At 38.7% G+C, this 20,124-nt stretch overlaps 1 protein-coding gene across 2 annotated transcripts in view; it reads left to right on the top strand.

The window, feature by feature from the left end:
* LOC306892099 (phospholipid-transporting ATPase ABCA1) overlaps positions 1-20,124 on the top strand; it is a 105,180-nt gene that overhangs the window by 45,774 nt on the left and 39,282 nt on the right. The window contains exons 14-28 of one of the 2 annotated variants that reach the window (XM_079452910.1): positions 115-291; positions 3,239-3,461; positions 7,294-7,515; positions 9,010-9,214; positions 10,457-10,573; positions 10,649-10,820; positions 11,168-11,299; positions 11,788-11,927; positions 12,147-12,284; positions 15,088-15,290; positions 15,854-15,917; positions 16,000-16,202; positions 18,189-18,237; positions 19,658-19,765; positions 19,921-19,953. In XM_079452910.1, the coding sequence (XP_079309036.1) occupies positions 115-291; positions 3,239-3,461; positions 7,294-7,515; positions 9,010-9,214; positions 10,457-10,573; positions 10,649-10,820; positions 11,168-11,299; positions 11,788-11,927; positions 12,147-12,284; positions 15,088-15,290; positions 15,854-15,917; positions 16,000-16,202; positions 18,189-18,237; positions 19,658-19,765; positions 19,921-19,953 (2,186 nt within the window). Of the gene's footprint in view, positions 1-114; positions 292-3,238; positions 3,462-7,293; positions 7,516-9,009; positions 9,215-10,456; positions 10,821-11,167; positions 11,300-11,787; positions 11,928-12,146; positions 12,285-15,087; positions 15,291-15,853; positions 15,918-15,999; positions 16,203-18,188; positions 18,238-19,657; positions 19,766-19,920; positions 19,954-20,124 lie in introns of both variants that reach the window. The other variant, XM_079452909.1, reaches the window with a different exon arrangement.

Below are 20,124 nucleotides of genomic sequence, written 5' to 3'. Positions count from 1 at the left end.
ATGCAGTATGCGCGACACACTTTCAAGATCAATATCATACTGTCAAATTGTACGATCTTCTTGAATTGCCTTGGGCTTATTGGATGTGTTGTTATGTTTTTATGTATGTATTAGGTCCTGGAGCCCGTCAGCCCGTGATAACCCCTTTAATGACCTGCGGTATGTGAGAGGGGGGTTTGTGTACCTGCAGGACATGGTGGATCGTGGAATCATTCGGGTCCAGACCGGAATCAGCCAACCACTCGGAGTATACGCACAACAGATGCCCTACCCATGCTATGTGGACGATGTGTAAGCGTAAAACAGTGTGTGTGTGTGTGTGGGGGGGGGTAAATCTTATTAGTTTAATTAAATTCTCTCCTCTCTTTTCTTCTCCCTCCTTCTTCTCTATTTCGTACGTGACTGTGATGTTTTAGAAATTATATAAACACAGTTTGTTTATTTTAATGTTAAAATGCTAGTTTGACGTTGAGAGTGTGCTGGTAAACCATGCAGCGAGAACGGAAATGTGTTTCACTCGAGCTCACAGCATAATCAAAGGTTCACTCCGGCTGTGATTCACGGCCAAAGTAAATGTGAAATTAATGTGAGCTTTGATTGGCTCTGTCTTTCTCCTCTCGTTCTCCTGGCCTGAAATATCCATCTGCCTTGAAAAAAGTTTTTAATCAGATCTGTGTTTATCGTTTTATATGCAGTGATATGGACATCAACGGCACAGCAGCGGGTCACTCTGTTGAACATGTAATGCGTTTATCAATTAGCCAAGCGAGACACATCGTGTGAAACCTGTCAAGTCGAACGCCTGCTTCTGTGAAAAAGAGATCGTCAGTGTAGGGTCTCAAATGCAAATTACCCGGGGGCAACCATCTTGGTGGTTTTCTGCTTCAGGGTCACGTTAGTTGTTTTTACGAATATGAATTTTAAAGCAGCAATATTGTCTCTATATCGCCCTCTATCATTGGTGGTCGTAAGTCTCTCTCTGGCTTCATACACTCATATTTGCTTATAGAAAATAAGAAAAAAACGAATCAATATTATTCGGATTGTTTCTTTATCTTTAGAGCGTTGAAAACATAATTAACACTATTATAAAAAACTATAATAAATCTACTTTGATTACCATATAATACATCTTTGCTCAAACAACGACAAAAAATTCAAAACACATGTTTTAATTTGTACATTTGTGGCGCTCGTAAATCTCAGTAATTCTGCAGCGTCGCAGCAGAATCAGTCAGACGGCGTCATTTACTTCCACTTGAAAAACTCCCAAAAGTCCCATTCTGTTTATACTTTAGAAAGACAGAGCGAAGGATAATGGAGAGCATACTAATTTGTTTTGCGGCGTGTCTGTGCGGAGTCATTTTTCACCTCGCAAAAAGCTTGAATCTAAATGTTAGATGTAAGAAGCATTTCATGTTATAAATGCCTCAGTTAATCTTCCAGAAGATTCTGGCTCGACTTGAATGAGTTATCTGCAAATCCATATAAAGTTCTTCTGTGTTTGAAGACATAAAAATTGCATTTTGATGAACAGAAAGCCGGTGTTCTCTCTTTAAAGCATTTTAAGTTTGGTTCAAGGAAAGCTAATGCATATGGAGACAACCGTCATTTAGCAGTGACATTTGTCTCAATAGCAGGTGCATCCCCGAAAGTCCACAGTGTGTTTCTTGTTTGTTTGTGTAGACCATTCATCGAATAAATAGCATTTAACTAAAATACAAAAGTCTTGTGTCTCTCCCTGAGACGTATATAGACTTTAGTCACTAGACTTTCACTAAATTCAGTAAATCTGACTGAACCCAGACAATTTAATGCTTTATGGCTGCTTTGTTGAGATTGGGTTCTATTCCGTGTAGAGCAATACTAGAAAAAACAGCATTTCGTATTTCAAAGAAAGTTACGTGAGGGTGGTCTATCGCTCTAATGTGTTTAAAGAGTTCGCCATGACTGTCTCTTTTCTGTTTCTACTGTAATTGTGTCTCTCTTCGGCTGTATTTATGAAGAGTAGGCAGAAACGATATGAGAAATCTATAGCCTGTCAGATTGTGAGAGCTCATGATATATTTGAGCTGCCAGCTAATTGAGCTCCGACAGCACTTTGTTTCCGAAGGCGTCTGCTGCGATATCGACATGACATTTCAGTGGCCTTATGAGAGGACTTTAATACAGGCTTACTGTATTATCAAAACGACATCACATGGTAAATCACACTGACAGTGGACCGTGCGTGTGTGTGTGTGTGTTGGGTGTCAAGATATGGATCCTCCTAACAGCCACCCAGCAGGTTTCATTCAGAACAATATCAGCCGTCTGTGTGTGTTTGTGTTATCAAAGCAACATTTACAAGCCCACGAGCCCATTAGTAATGTTTTGATATTCTGACTCTAAATCGGTCAGACATCACGTTACATTACCTTATATTATTACACAGTGTTTTCACCCATAAATGACATTTCTGTCAACATTTATTCACCCACACGTTGTTTCAAACCCGTAAGTCTTTTATCCGTGGAACACATGGGACGTGTTTAGCAGAATGGTAGAAAACGATTTTCCCACAATGAAGGTGATTGTACAGTAGTTACTGAGCCTCTAGCATCACCAGAAGAAAACAGTTTCTCTGGTCAGTCAAAAATGTTGTCTCGTCTTCACCAAAAATGATCTTTTTTGTTTTCTGCAGGAGAAAGAAGTCATACATGTTTGCAATGACATGAGGATGAGGAACCATTTTTAATTTTGGCTAAACTATCCCTTTAAGATGGGACTGAACTCTTGCTAACTCTTGCTGTTGGTTGAAACAGTGTTACTGTATTAGTCCAAGCATTTATTTTTAAATGTCTTCACAATTTTTTGGGGATTAATGGAGAAAATAGACAAATATTTACTATTTAAATATTAGAATAGCTTCTGAGGACTTGGACAATATCACAATTGATGTACGTTTTGCTATTGTTTATAATATTCTTTCATTACATTACATTACATTACATTACATTACTCTACTCTACTCTACTCTACTTTAAACAATTATTATTAAGTTAGACTTAAGTCTATTAAGTTATTTTATTCTTCAGTGCTAGTACCTTTTCCCCAAAAATACAGTTCAGAAAAACTGCTCGATACAGTTTTTGTTACCTTTTGGGTTAAGCCAAAAATAGAGAATGCGGGAACAATTCAAGATCATTCTTTAATGCCAACCACACTGCTCTGAGATCAGCTCTGGTCATTTCTGCAGTTTCGTTTCATCCATTGCCACCATCTTGCCCATGTTCCTGGTGCTGGCGTTTGTGTACACCGCCACCCAAACCATCAAGGGCTTAGTTCTGGAGAAGGAGCTTCGGCTGAAGGAGATTTTGAGAGTTGTCGGGGTTCGGAACACAGCAATCTGGTTCTGCTGGTTTATAGAAAACATGGTTCTGCTGACTATCCCATGTGCTTTGATCTGTGTAATGGTGAAGGTTAGTGAAGCCGAACCGCTGAGATTAATTATCAGGTGAAAGGAAATCGGACAGATAACCACACAATCAAACTCCTTGAGCAAAAGTATGCCCAAAAGACGTCTTTTCTAAGTCTTTGTCGACATTCTTACTTATTCATTTATTTTCATGTGAAAACGGAACCACTGCATTTTAACTTTGTACTGAGGTCCCCTGGAAGTCCATTTCAGAAAAGACGTAATAACAATGTTCATTCTTGGCTCCTCCGGGGACGTCTTTTTAACGTCAACAAAGATGTAGTTAAGACGTCTTTCAGACATACCTTTGCTCGGTGGGAAAGCACTTGACAGCACAAAATCCAAAAAATGTCACCCAATATCGTGTTTTGAAGAAGAAATATTCTATTCTCAACATGACTCTTTAAAAGACACACTTCCAACCATACACATTTTTTAATTTACGCTTATTTAAATACACTCAACTTGAACTATTTTCTGCTACTTTTAAACACGCAGGAACAGAAGGTCTTCGTGTTGTGAGGTCACACATTCATGCTGGCAAAGTGATTTGTGATTTTGATGCTTGTGATCACAGCTGACGTAATTGCAGGGAAATGATTCTCGTAAATATGAAGCGAATCAGGCTGACAGCGGATGAACTTTGATTTCTCTAAATTGTGTTATTTTGCTAATTTGTTATGCACAGAATCAAACTGTTATCGTGTCGTGTTTGACCCGACCGTCTCCGTATCTCTCGTCGCATCTCTTTAGGTTCGCTTTAAAAAAAAAGTTCTTTCTGCATGGATATAAAGTTCTTCATTGTCTGGTCCAGAGGATTCTCTTAAAATGTGAATACAGAGTATGTTTTTTTCATGTGTATATTATGGAGTCAAAATGATGACAGACACACATGGTTGCAAAGGTTAAGGTTTGTCTTTTACAGCTGTTAATATGCTTTATTTTTATTCAACCTTATTATTATGTGTACACATTGTATATTGATTGTCCAACTCGGTCAGGCTTTTACTGTCCACCACTATAATGCTAGCGCCGGAAAGTTGAAGAATTAGCAGCATGGTGTAAATTAAGGGGAAGGCTTCGGTAGTCGCATTCATGTGAGCTGATATGAACATTTCAGCTAAATGAATAACTGTGTTGTTTTTTATTAAGATAACACAGATCGTTTTATACGGTTAAATTGTTAAAAGCCACAGCAGGTCACCCAATGAATTATGTTTAGTCCATCATTGAAAAATAAAGAACAACGGCCTTAAAACTTTTCATGTATTCTGCACATTGTGCAGTTATGCTTGGAGTATAAATGTAAGGCTTGGCACGACGACACATGCACAAAGCTTATTGAGTCAAGCAATACAATAATGATAGCTGTAGTCAAATACAATGATCAAGGACTAACAAAATATGAATAACTGGTAGTAATAATAATAACTAATGATTTTGCTTTATTCAATTTTTTTTTGTAAATTACAATCAATTATGCAGTATACCTAATGTAATACACTGTAGTTTGCCTCTTTAGTCAGGTAATTTTGTCAAATAAATATCCACCAAAAAAAAAATTCACCATGATTTAATCCAAGGTTATTTTAGTTTTCTAAAATTAAAACGTTGAAAGTGTTTTTAAATGATTAATAAAATGAAATGAAACTTAAATCAAACTATAATAACTTGATTTATTACAAATATTGGAATGCTTGATTCGGATTGGCCAGTCGCGACATTTGCAGGTTCGATATTCCCAGGTAACAACCTCTAAAAACGAATAACACACGGTGAACTGCAAATAATTTTGACAGGTACAGTTAAATATTACACAAAATAAATGGAAATGTTTATTTTAATAACATATGTGACATTATATTTACAAATGATTAAACCAAATTCCCCGGTCGTGACATTTGAAACTCGTTTCTTACCTTAAAAACATTTCTCGTGAAAGGTCTGAATTCGGGAATAATGAGCTAACAAAATATTTGAAAATCACATTTCATGGCCAGTTTTCTCAGGTTGCAAGTAGCCATGTAAAATGCAAGATAATGTACAAGCAGCTGGCTGTCATCGCGTGTGATACTGATCACTCTCTCTGGGGTTATTTCTGCGATAACAACAGGCAGCTTGTGCATTATCCCTTACTTAAACTAACCTGAGGGGGTATTAAATTAAAATATTACAAGATTGTACAGTTTTGCCCTCAATACTTTATAAACGTTGCATTTTTTACACTGCCAAAAATACTTTTCTTATTTTAGAAAAAATATATATTTATTATATATAATAATCAAAATAAACTTTTGGTTTTATCCTTACAACAACCTAAAATGAATTGATAAGTCTAAAAGTTTGTGAGAGTTCTATCAAGAGGGGAAGACTATGAATTCATACAAAACTTGTGCACTTGTTTGTGAGAAGTTTTCCTATGAGAAAGCCAACCAGATTTTAACTGCTTTACAAAATTGCCATAAAATATTCAGAAATGTGTGTGCCTTGGTCCCAGTCTCACTCGCACTCTTGTGTCACATTACAAGTATTTGTATGTGTGCGCAGGTTCCTGCGGTCTCTGACGCGTTCCCTGCCTCTCTATATGACCTTGGCCTGGATCTTCTCGGTAGCACTAATAGTCAAGGGCGTGGTTCAGGAGAAGGAGGCGCGTCTGAAGGAGACCGTGAGGATGATGGGATTGAAGAGCTCCATCTACTGGCTGAGCTGGGCCATCAGCAGCACGCTGCCCCTCAGCATCAGCGCCGCCCTCCTTACTGTCATTCTGAAGGTGATTCGCTGGCGTTGGCAAACACTGCACAAAACTGGATCCAGTGATCCGGAGAGCCCAGGATCAGAAAGCTTTAGCTTTACTTTTATGGTGGATCCCAAAGTGCCATTGGGACACTCTTGCTAACCATGCTTGTTAACAGACAGGGAAATCTGTAATCATTTCTTCAACTTCATGTCATTCCGAACCTGTAGGACTTTTCGTTCTGCAGAACTCAAGATAAGATGTTTTGAAGAACGTCGGGAACCAAACAACATTGAACCCATTGACTTCCATTGTATGGACAGAAAACCACTGAGACATTTCGCAAAATATCTTCTTTTGGGTTCCACAAAAGAAGGGGTCATATACAGGTTTTGACTGACATGAGGGTGAATAAATGATGACAGATTTTTGGCTTAACCGTGCCTTTAAGATGAGCACCAGCTAAGCATCATCGGTCAAACCAAATTATAGCCTTCATAATGGCATTCTGAAGTTAATGAGCTTAACCTAATGGAAGAGGGGAATTTTCTCATATTTTCAAGTATTCATTTAAGATATAAAGAACTGGGAGCCACCGCTGTAGAGTTTAACTGATCTGATCCGAGATCCATTGATCCAGGTGAAGTCCAGTGTTTGTGCAACTGCTGCTTTGCTTTGAGCAGCGTGACTCTGTGTCGAACGAGCAAAGCGTTCGCTCACGTTTAGTATCATAGCTTTGTGCTTTATAATATAGCGCACACAGAATCCCGCTGCTCGCCGCTTATCCAATCACAAAACATGTCTTTTAATCGACTCCTCTCTCTTTCACTGCCTTTGACACATGTAATCGCTCCTCTCGAGTGAGGGGGTTTTCAATGTACATTGTTGTGATTTGTAATTATCAGGTTGTGTTATTGACGCTTCCATGGTAACTCAAACTCAACATTTATTAGAGGCTCAAGAAAGCTTTCACACTGTTACGCCTGACGGCTTTAATTAATGTCTTTACGCCCCATAGACAAATCCATCGTGTTCTTTTGCAAGCGTTTGACAGCAGATTACTAAAAGAATGTTGTCATAATTGTTTCTCTCTCTCTTTCAGTATGGAAAGGTTTTGAGATACAGTGACCCTTCGGTGATCTTTATCTTCCTGTTGGTCTTCTGCGTTGCCACCGTCATGCAGTGCTTTTTCATAAGTGTGTTTTTCTCTCGGGCGAACCTGGCAGCTGCCTGTGGGGGTCTCATCTATTTCTTGCTCTACCTGCCTCATGTGCTGTGCTACGCCTGGAGGGATGTCCTGGGCTTCGGCGCCAAGCTCGCCACGGTGAGAAATTCAGCACACCTCTGCTCCACCTTGGAGAATGTATATCTTCAATACTACAACAGACTGCAGGATGAAAGGAAAGAGAAAAGAAAGGAGACGTGCGGCTAGAAATGAAAAGATGTATAGATGGGAGAGGATAGGATGGGGATGGCAGAGGATACAAAAGAAGTAGTCTGGATGTAAAACGTATATACAGTATTATGAATTTGTGTGGAAAGGAGTTACAGTAGTGCAAAAGGGTTGTCAAACTTTGAACATTAGTCCTCTTCGCTCTTTGTTAAAAAGCATAAAAAACCTTTATTGATAAACTGAAGCTCATTTTGAGAAAGTTGAAGGAGATGTGGGCAAAATATTAAACACAATATATGTCCAAAGTAAGGACGACGCAAAGGAAAATGACTACAAAATGTAACCACCAAAAAATATCAACACATTTTTGATAACATACAGTATATAATAGTAGTCTATGTTGATTTATTTTCTGTTAACTTTTTGTTTTCTCTGCATCAGAATAAAACCCAAACTCCCTTATACGCTTTTTAAACTTTTTAATCGAAAAGTTTAGTGTTTTGTCCATTTTTTATCGTACAATGCATATTTTTCTATTTTAATCATGCAACCTTATGTTTTAATATGGCTTCTGCATTGAGTATTGTGAAATTGGCACTGAAGAAGGTCACCAAAATGTTTGCCACTTTATATTAAAATGATCCTTTTATCTCACAAGTGAAGGTTATTCTATAAGGTTATCTTACAAGTTCAAATAATTTATTTTAAATAGTTTTTGTCTACCGCAGGGTCGGATCCTTGGGCCTCTCAAACTTTAAAAAATGTCCAGAAAATAAGCCAAAAACATTACTTCTTATTTGTATTATTTGTTAAATAGAGCAAATATTGTACAATTATCCATGGACATCACTTTTGGCCACTAGATGCTTGGCGTGAATGAGTCTTTATGAGCTGTGCGAATCGAGCTCTAGTTCTGTCTGTCTGAAGGTCTGACCGTGCTTGAGGAAATCCAGAATCTTCACTGGAGAGTTCTATATATGGAGAGTGATAGAGATGACCTCACACCTGAGGAGAAGAGCAATGGAGGAGCACTTTTGCCCTTTGAGATAGACGCAGAACGACTAAATGACTTACAGCTGAACTTCCGTCATTGTGCCCAATCAGAGTGACCTTTATCTCACGCGAGAAGATTTGCTCTGTTCAGCAGTGCAGATGGGATCCTCGAAGTGTGTGTGTGTGTTCATCTTGGCATTCAGACGCCTCTGTCTAGACTAGATGAATGGGCCCGCAGTGCCATTAGAGTGAGCAATACTGCAATACCCACAAACGATGTTTGCTTTAAAATGGTATCTCATGTGGCCGTTGTTTTGATCTCATATGCATACCAGAGGAAATATATTCCACGGAAAGAAACATTTACATTCATATAAGTGACAGCTCAGGATGGAGGCCGTATCGCTGACCTCTCATCTTCCTCTCTGATAGAGTCTGCTGTCATGTGTGGCCTTTGGATACGGTTGTGAGAATTTCGCCCGGTACGAAGAGCAGGGCATTGGAATTCAGTGGAGCAACATCTGGGTGAGTCCGCAGGAGAACGACCGCTATTCCTTCATCGTTTCCATCTTCATGATGCTGTTAGACGCGCTGATCTACTGGATACTCACCTGGTACATTGAGAACGTCTTCCCTGGTAAGACTTACAAACATTGTCCTCTAATACAATAGTATATTGCTGTGAGCCAAGAAAATCCAAGAAACATTATAGGAAAAACACTTGATTTTGTTCGATTTCTTTTAAATAATAGTGTTATTTATTTTGTGATCACAACCAACTGACTGTACATGAATCCCCCCATTAAATGTCTATTTATCAACCAACTAAATATGGACATTAGATATTAATTTGAATTATGTTATTACGTCAGAAAATGTAAATAAAGGTCAGCTGTGGGCATATAAAAGAAATAATCAAGTTGGAAACAAATTGGTGTAATATATGCTATACAGTAATTGTGTAATTTAGAGTTGATGGCACAATAAAAGTGATTTTGTTTAGTGACATAATTTCCCAGAAAAATTATTATTATTTAGCCGTATAAAGTCGAACAGCCTTAATCTTCCAATTTATCTTTTTCGTTCTCTTTGATCCATTCTCTTTCCACTGCCAATGATAAAATATACAAAAAAAGCACTTTGCGGAATGAAAGCTTATTTTATTTGCTGGTAAATGAAAAACAAAGTAATATGAAATACAGTATTTTTTCCCAGTTTTGTGCCAAATTCAGACTTCCCTGCATCCGATTGGTAGATATGCTTGGGGAGGCAACCACCTGAACTAACCTTGACCTTGGTCATTGTAGAGAGACGCAGAATAGACGTTGTAAATAAAAACTACCCAGAAAGACCTGCATCACATTGCATCAACTGACCACGCTATTCAGTTTTCAATAAATTACACACAACACAGAACACAGCTCAGTAGGTGTAAGTTCTCCTTGAAATCAAATAGAAGTTTTTTTTACTTCTAGTATGAATATGTTAGACTTTCTGATGCCTATGATGTCCGCCCTAACTTCCTGTTTCAATGGAAATTGTGTTGACCTATCCGTCAGAGCTGTGCACATCAAGGCACTTCGATGGGACTTTAAAGTGATAGTTCAGCCCAAAATTTAAATTGTATCATCATTTACTCACCCTATTGTCAATTTAATAACCTGAATGACTTTTTTCTTCGGCAGAACACAAAATATGATATTTCGAAGAATGTTGGTCACCAAACAACCGCGTTACCCATTCACTTCTATTGTCTGAGCACAAAACCAATGGAAGTAAATGGGTAGCGCCATTGTTTGGCGTTCTTGTGTTCTGCAGAAGACCCATGTCTTCCACAATAAACAAAAACATATTCCACATCTTAATCTCTCTCTTTCAGGGCAGTACGGTATTCCAAAGCCGTGGTATTTTCCCTTTACTTCCTCGTACTGGTGTGGAACTCCAGTGGGTTCTGATGCAGAACCAGACTCTCTCAAAGAACTAGAGGAGCAGAAAGGTACGACGCGCACAAATCATGCGAATTGTGTAATGAAATCATTTGTATCTCATGACTGTGTTTGCGCGGTGACAGGGTACCTGGAGAAGCCTCCGGCAGGCATGAAAGCCGGCGTGTGTATCCGTAACCTGGTGAAGGTGTATAAGACAGGAAATAAACTGGCCGTGGACGGACTCAGTCTGGACTTCTATCAGGATCACATCACATCATTTCTTGGACACAACGGTGCCGGAAAAACAACAACCATGTCAGTAGTGTTGATAATAATTATAAAATCTAGGATTTATGTACAAAGCTATTTATAATGAATTATGTGTATGCCAATCTAAACCAGACACCATATCCTTCCCTGTCTAACCCCACTAAAAAAGATTAGCTTTAGATTTGGCTCGCTTCTGGGAAAATGATGCCTTCCTACATACATTATTATGCGCGTGAACACAAACAAACACATACATAATACATATCTGCACCTTAGACGTTGGCCATAGGCATCCAAACTGAGCTGCCGGTGTCCACCCGAGGATACAAATGAATTCTGAGGCAAATTACTTTGTTTAATTTATTGATGATTATTTCTCATTTGCTTTTCAGGTCAATTCTGACAGGCCTCTTCGCTCCTACCTCTGGTACAGCGTATATTAATGGATATGACATCCTCACAGACATGGACACAATCAGGAAACAATTGGGAATGTGTCCACAACACAATGTCCTCTTCAACGAGTAATACCTCTTACGTCTTCTCTTTTTTTCCCTTTCTTGTTCTATTCTTCTCTGTATTGTAGTAATGCTGTACCTTACGAGAGCATTTTAAATCATTTTGCTTTCAAATTAGTTTGAACAGCGTTAGAAGGGTCTTTTCTGTTCCGAAATGACTGTAGGCATGTGTGCACGTCATTGATGGGTTTGGGTGATGAATATTTGGCTCAAAGGTGTTCTGTTCTGGGCTTTAGTTCTTCCACAATCATTTATTTTGAAACCCGGCTTTGTGAACAGTGAGATTGTTATTTTGAAATAGAAAAGAGTCCAAACTATTGCTATGAAATTAAATGCACACAATTCTTTAGAACGTCATTCTATGCGGTAGCCTTAAGATTTGTGCTCATGGAAATCACTAAAGTAGTCAAACCCATTTATTCAAGCTTGTCGTCGCTATTCTTTTGTCTGTATGCAGTAGTGTACTGTATGTAAAGGGTTGTTTTTTGTTTAAGTTTGACAGTGGAGGAACACATTTACTTCTACGCCCGTCTGAAGGGGCGGAGCTCTAAAGAGGTGCAAAAGGAAATTGATCAGATGATAAATGATGTGGGTCTGCCTCACAAACGCAAAGACCTTGCCAAGAACCTCTCAGGTGCGTGGATCAGCAGTCCTGGAAATGGGACGTTCTGAATTAAATGACTGAACATAATCACAAATGAAGAGATGACAATTATTCGGCACATGCTCAGTAGAGTTCTTTTCTGTTCATGAAATTGTTGTTAACCTGAATATCAAGCCGCTGTTAACTCTCAATATTTAGATTGAATCAAACACTTTGGTTGATTGTCACATTTCTGTCGTATATGTTAAGGTGGAATGCAGAGGAAGTTGTCTGTTGCGATTGCGTTTGTGGGTGGGTCCAATGTTGTGATTCTGGACGAGCCGACTGCGGGAGTGGATCCATATGCACGCAGAGGCATCTGGGAATTGCTGCTCAAATATAAACAAGGTACTGTGTATATATAATCCGTAATGGGTGCATTTGCTGTAGTAAAGTACTCAACACTACACTATAGATTTGAAACGCTATAATAAACACTTTATGTAATCTGTGTAATGTTTGTTAAGCAAGGGCCGCTCTCAGCCGAATGAACTGCAGTAGCGCACATCATTTTTTATTTTTTATAAATTATTAATAACACCATAATCGCCTTCACTAATCAAATAATCATCAGCCGCTTGCTAATTACACACCCAATTTAGCTGAAATGAGCTGAATCTGTTATTTTAGTCCCACGAGTTCTGCAAGACACATTAGTATTGACAGTAAGCGTTACAAGTGTACGGAGTAATATTTTTTTTCGAAGATTGGGTCGGAGAGTTTCACACTACCGATGCCTGAATAACCCAAACCGTCAATATATTAATTTATTCATGTAGAGTTGTTCACAATACACATTGTTTTAAAGCAGCCTTATAGAAAAATAAATAAAAGGAAAGGAAAATAAAAACAAGCCCAACAACCCCTCAGTGAACAAGCCTAGTTACAAGCAAGACAGTAGCAAATCTGGGTAAGATGTTTAGGAATAAGAGAAACATTGGAAAACATTGAGACACAGGGAAGCTCCTCTTTGTCAGGCGGAAATATCAGAGGTTGCATTAACCCGAAATGTTCAATTCCCAGTGTAAGTATTGCTGAAAAGAATTAGGGTAAAGCAGGAATGTTACGTCAACACCGAATCAGACATCTTCAATAAAGAGCTAGCTGTGACTCAGAGACGTCCTCTGCTTAAAAACAGCCAAACCCTTTTAACATAAATATGCGATTCTCCAAGAGTGTCACGGTGTGTGGACAGAACCCAAACGCAGGCAGCAGAGTTAAATAACAAAAACTTTATTTAAACAAAAGACCCTCGATGAGGAAAACACGATCTAAAACAAGACAAAAGTGTAAACTAAAACTTCCCACATGGGGAACAAAACAAACAAAGTCCTTTGAATAGTAAATCAACAAAATCCACAAACTTAGAACAGGAACAAACACGATAATCCATAGACAGGAATAATCCAACAAGGTGACGTGAGGAGGTACGATAATGACGAAATGACAATGAACCGACAAGGGACAGAGGGAAAACTGGGGCTTAATAAAGGGAAAACACTAACAAGGACTGATGACACAGGGAGAGTGGCCACAGGTGACAAGGATGAAACACTAAGGGAAAGCTAACAGGAGGATTGCACGAGGCAGGTGAGGGGACTGAAACACTAAGGGAAGGATGGATCAGGGCTGGAGACAAGACTAACACTAACGGACTGCAAACAGGGAAACAAGGGGGCGGGGCTAAAGGACGTGACACCGGAGAGAGAGCATGGCTTCTCAAACCAAAACAATGCTCTTTCTCCACACAAAACACATGGGACTGACATGATCCTGCCACAAGACTCGAAAACCAAGACAAGGAGAGGCAGGATCATGACAAAGAGACAAATTCAAGGAAATACTCTACTGACATTCACTTTGCGTCTGAAGAGGAAACTCCTAAAAGTGCACATGCAATAAGGTCAGTCGCGAAAACAGCAAATTGGAGTTTGAAGAATCCACAACAGTTGCGTTGCTGAAAATCGCTAGTTTTACTGTGTACGGATGATAGCTTCACATAATATGCCAATAAAATAGCATTTTATGGAAATGCACAAAACGTAACCATTGCATTTAGGTTTTTAGAGAGTAAATGACGCCTAAAGTGTTTCTAAATGATGATGTTCCTTTCAGTGGTGAAAGACTTTCTGACATTAAGTGGATTATAATGTGTGTTATGATCATGTTTATTATCCCTTTGTAATACGCTTTAAATACTTACTCCTAGCATTAGTAAACTTTTCTTACAGGTCTTTTTAAACTATATTTGCTATACATTTAAAGATGAATATAAATGAATACACAGATATACACAATTGTTTTAATGTAAAGATAAATGATATATAATAATAATATTAATTTGCAAAACCCAGAGACAAACATGAAGGTGATCAATCATAATGGGAAAAGGTCTAAGTCCAAAATGGACACATTTTCATTGTTTGTGTTTCTCTTGTAGATTTCTATAATTCAAAGAAACACAACCCAGTCATCTTTTATTATTTCTCTCTTTCCTATCTTTTTATTTATCTATCCGGGTTGCTATCCGACAGTCTCTAAAGCTGTTTCTTTGTCTAGCTGAATGTCACAGCTGAACGAGTGAGTTGACACAGATCCATCGAACTACACGCCGTGGACTATCTACGTGGTTCAAACCCTCTTTGAACCGTTCAGAGTTTTATATCGAACAGGCACTGACTGTGTCCAGATATCTTTTTTACACGGCTCAACATCAACAATTCTCAGTATAAACATGAGATTCTCTATTACGCTCAACCACTGCCTTTGGGGAGCTCAAACGCATGATATTTCATGATATTTCTGCTCTCGGCAAATCAAATAACAGAGGCTTTGAACTCCTACTGATTCGTCACAGAGGCAGAGCAGAAATAATGCCGCCATCCGCCGCAGAGCCCCACGGGTGTCTGGCTTAAGTGAGAGCTCTAGCTAATACCAAAGGGGGGAAACTTTTCTCTAAAGAGAGGGAAGAGTGAGATCTGAGTGCCACACGACAAGTGCACTTGCATGTCAGCGTATAAAAGCGTCTGTACATGTATATAAGAGTTTCCTGTTTTCCACCACTCCTGCACGCCGCAAATATCTTATCAGATTCAAATGAGACCCTCAGAACTCTGTGCTTGCTACTGAGCGTATGCTTGTGTGTCTCCAGGTCGCACTATAATCTTGTCTACCCATCACATGGATGAGGCGGACATTCTGGGCGACCGCATTGCTATCATCTCTCACGGCCGAGTCTGCTGCTGCGGCTCTTCATTCTTCCTCAAGAAAACATACGGCAGAGGCTATTACCTCACTGTCGCGCGGGCTAATCAAGAACAAGTGACATCACAGTGCAACCCCAAGTCTAAAGAGGTACACTGCCCCAACACTCAAAAACATGCCACTGTACAATATATACACTACATAAAATATATACATCTCAAAGGTCTGAACAGCATGATCCTGCAAGAATTCGTCACTTTTTTACAAGGTGGCTAGTTCGTACGAATTCGTAATAAGTTAAATGTACAAATATGTAGGATTGAAAAATTACATACTGAAGCCCCTCCCCTAGCCCCACCCTTAAACCTAACGTCACTGGCACAAAAGCAAATCGTACAGAAATGTACAAATTTATTCGTACGAAATTTTCACTTCATAAAAAAGTTACGAATTGCTGTGAGATTGTGTTGTTTTGACACGCGTGCGTTTTTTTATTTTACACTATGCATGTGGCAGATGATAAAAATGAAAATAACAAAAAAAAACGAAGTAGCGGAATTGTGTAGTTACTTTTCTAAACAATCAGACCATTTTCACTTCAGACTTTTAAAGAAATAAAGAAATGCAATGGCCCCGTAATACAAATGCTACAGTAATGTGTTGGTGTATTTAATAAAGTATATTTTTTGTTTGTTTATTTTTGTGTCCAACAGTGTGATAAATCAAGTGTTGATGAGGGAATTTGTGGCGACAGCATTAGCAGTCTGGACACTTCAGGTTTGAGCCAACATGCGGTATTGAACGCACATAGTGTCATGATCTTCATATGCGAATGCATTTTAATTTTCCACCTGATCAGATTTGGCAGATTTGACTCGGCTGGTGCGACGGCACGTGCCGGACGTGGAGTTTCTGGAGATCATAGGTCAAGAACTCGTGTTTTTATTGCCTTACACGGGTGCCACAGACGGCAGCTTTGCCTCTCTGTTTAAAGAGTTGGACCTGGAGAAAAAAGCTCTGGGCATCACCAGCTACGGGATTTCAGACACTAGCCTGGAAGAGGTATAGCGCTTTATAACAGCAAGCAAGGATGTGCTGTAGCTATTTAAAAACAAGCAACTCCACCTGCCAAACACACACAATCCCAACCAGATCTACTAACACAGAGTTACAGTTTGGTTTGAGTAAATAAAATAGAATAGAATAAAATCTGTTTAAGGTGAAAATCTTACAGCATCTACAGTGAAGGAAATAAGTATTTGATCCCCTACCAACCAGCAAGAATTCTGGCTCCACAGATTGGTTGTGTGCCTATATGGACCACAGATTAGTCCTGTCACTTTAAGAAAGTACTCCTAAGTCAGCTTGTTATATATATAAAAGATGCCTGGCAACAGAAGCTGTATCTTTCATTTCAACCTCGCCATCACTATGGTCCAAGTCCAAATATGTTTCAAAGGATGTCAGGGACACGATTGTAGACCTGCACAAACCTCGAATAGGCTACAGATAGAAGCTCAGTGCGAATGAGACAACTTTTGGTGCGAATGCTTGAAAATAGAAGAAATACAAAAAAAATAACTATCAAGTGCCCTTGGTCTGGAGCTCCCTGCAAGATTTCCCCAACGGGGTAAAGGTGATCGTGAGACAGGTTATGGATCAGCCCAGAACTACACGGAAGAAGCTTGTTAATGATTTTAAGACAGTTGGAACCACAGTTAGCAAGCAAACCATTGGTAATATGCTATGCCACAATAGATTGAAATCCTGAAGCACCCGCAAGGTCCTCCTGCCCAAAAAGGCCCGCCTGGCTCGTCTTAACTTTGACAATGAACATCAAATGATTCAGAAAAGGCTTTGGAGAAAGTGCTGCAAGTCAAAATAGGTTATTATGCTTAAGGACTTTTTCTCTGCTACGGGTACAGGGGGACTTCACCGGCCCATGTTACTGTAAAATCTTGGACGAGAACCTCCTCCCCTTAACTAGATCACTGAAGATGGGTCGTGGATGTGCCTTTAACATGACAAAGACCCAAAACATATTGCCAAGACAACCAAAGATTGGCTTAAGGAGAATCACATAAAATATCCTGACCAGTTACTAGACCATAGTCCTATAGAAAATCTGTGAAGGAGGCTAAAACTCCAATTCGCTGAGCGACAGCCAAGAAACCTTAAAGAGGAGTGGACTCTGTGCTTGCCAACAAGGGTTTCTCCAACAAGTACAAAGTTATGTTTTGCTCGGGGATCAAATACTTTTTGATATTCTGTCCCTCAGTCAAAATAACAAATGATAGAACCTTCCTTTCTTTGTAAGCTGGCAAACTATCAAAATCAGCAGGGGATCAAATAATTATTTCCCCCACTGTATAACACAAGAGCTATTAAATAAAGCAAATGGGATGAATTCATACTTGGAATGGTTATCAAGAATTGATGATAAATGCCATCTGTATTGCGTTACTTTTTTATAATAGTTATCATAATACCCTCCAAACGAAGAGGAAGAACTTTAGTACTTTATTGTCACTGTGCATGTAAATGTACAATGAAACTTTGGTGGAGCAACCTCCAGATGCCATCTTAATACATATACACACAGATTATTATACGATGTAATATACAATTAAAATAGTACACTACAATACAATACAATTAATACAATAAACATTGATAATACACATTATAAAACAGAGCACAGAAGACACATAACACAAAGACAACAGATGTGCATTGATGTAAACACTGTGTAAGTTTGCGTGTGCGTGTGCGAGTGCGTGAGTGCGTGAGTGCGTGAGTGCGTGAGTGCGTGAGTGCGTGTGTGCATGTGCTAGACCGCAGGAGGGTGAACAAATTGTAACCTGGTTTTAAGGGGTCTTTACGTAATGATTTGAATGTTTCAGACCGTAGAAACAGCGTTCTGTAAATGGTTCAATAGAGTTGAACTTGTTTTAAATCTACAGTAAAACATTGTGTTGTATAGTATTGTTTGTTTTCAGCTTTGAGAGAATCTGTGGAGTTACTGAATTTTTGTGTTTGATTTCACAGATCTTTCTAAAGGTGGCTAAAGATACAGGCGTTGACGTGGGATCCCAAGGTAAAAACTCTGAATATTCATTCAATTTGACACGTTCATGTCTCACTCTCTCTGACAAGTTCAGGTGACGGATTTGTATATATTGGCTAGGAATGTCAAAGAACAATTTGTTGATTTGCACTGAAGTAATATATATTTATAAATATTTAGAGACAAAAAACTAATGACTAATAGTAAAATACTAGCAATAAATAGTAACTAATATGACAAAGACTGATGAATTTACGGGACAGTTCACCCAAGAATAAAAATCGTTTCTTTGTCATCATTTCATCATTTCTTTGTTCTGTTGAACGTGGAGAAATATATTTGGAAGAATGTCAGAAACCAAACACATCTCCATTTACTGCCATAGCAAGGAAAATAAATACTATGAGATTCAATGGGTTTGAGATCTGTTTGGTCTTTGGGGTTCTTCCAAATATCTTCCTTTGTGTTTAACAGAACAAAGAAATGTATAGAGGTTTGGAACAAACTTAAAGTTGAGTAAATGATGACAGAATGTTCATTTTTGGGTGAACTTTGCCTTTAACAACTTTTAAAGGTGCCTTCTATTGCGCATTAGCGAAGTGATGTGCGATTTCTGAGGTGAACGACCTTTTTATTTTGCTACGTAAAAAAGAAAAATAATAATCTCACGTTCTTAGAAACATCTCACTTGCGTGATATTGAATTGGTACATTTAGCTTTTCTTGCGTCTAACTGCATCTCTCAACAGGGTTCATGCACATCTTTCAAAATAAAAGTCTAACATCAGAAAAAGATATAGAATTACTTTTTTGATGTTGTTTCTTTGACTGTACACTACGCGACCCAATCATAACGGTCATGCGACCCACTTTTGGGTTGTGACCCACCAGTTTAGAAACACTGTTCTAATACACTAAATATCTGTCTGTGTTGATTTGGTGCTGCATCTACACCTTCAAATGGATAGTTTACCTAAAAATAAAATTCTGACATCATTTATTCATGTGATTCAGAATAATGTTTTTTTTCTGTGGAACACAAAAGCAGATTATTTGAGAAATATCACAGTGGTGTCCATGGAAGCCAGTGGGCATCGAGGTTGTTTGGTTACCAACGTTCTTGAAAATATCTTCTTTTGTGTTCTGCATAAGAAAATAAGTCATACAGGCTCGGAATGACAAGAGGTCGCGTAAAGGATGAATGTTTATTTAGTTTTGGGTGAACTATCCCTTTGAGAAGCTAGGTGACCTCTGCATATCTACTCTTTATGATTCGTCTCAGATAAGAACAAGCCACTTGAATAAGAGCTGGGAGAAGTGTGTGCATGTGTTAATGTTGTGTCAGATAAGAACAGACTCGTTGAATAAGGGCTGAAAGGATCGCAGCTGCACACTCCAGACTAACCTCTGCTCTTTGTATGTGTGTGTGTGTGTTTATTAATGTCTCGCAGATAAGAGTGTGACTCTTGAAGAAAAGCACAGAAGCCTCTCAAGGATATCAGGAATAGAGACCATCAGCTCTGTACTGGAATCCAAAGATGGCGACGCTGTGAAAAATGGTAAACATTCAGACGCACGCAAGATCTTATATATAAACATAATGAGTCATTCAAATGTTTTAGAAAGTCGGATACAGAGAAAGTCACGTCTTTGTACAATATCACTGTTCCGTGTTGTTCTTTTCTGACTGAATCTTTCGATGCTTTTGACGCAGACGTGAAAGTTCGATTCACTAGTCGGGTGGAGGGTAAGTATAGACAGTGTTTTTCAAATTTACAGTTCATCCGAAAATGAAATATTTGTCATTTACTCATCTTCACGTTTTTCCAAACTATTTTAAATGTCTAAATTTTTTTTTCTTTTGGACTCAAAAGATGTGGGGAAACCAAACAGTTTTGGGGCACCATTGACCACCATT

Source organism: Barbatula barbatula (genome assembly GCF_947034865.1).
Source record: "Barbatula barbatula genome assembly, chromosome: 1".
Taxonomy (NCBI): Eukaryota; Metazoa; Chordata; class Actinopteri; order Cypriniformes; family Nemacheilidae; genus Barbatula; species Barbatula barbatula.
The sequence above is the reverse complement of the archived record's forward strand: the minus strand, read 5'-3'. Positions and strand labels throughout refer to the sequence as shown.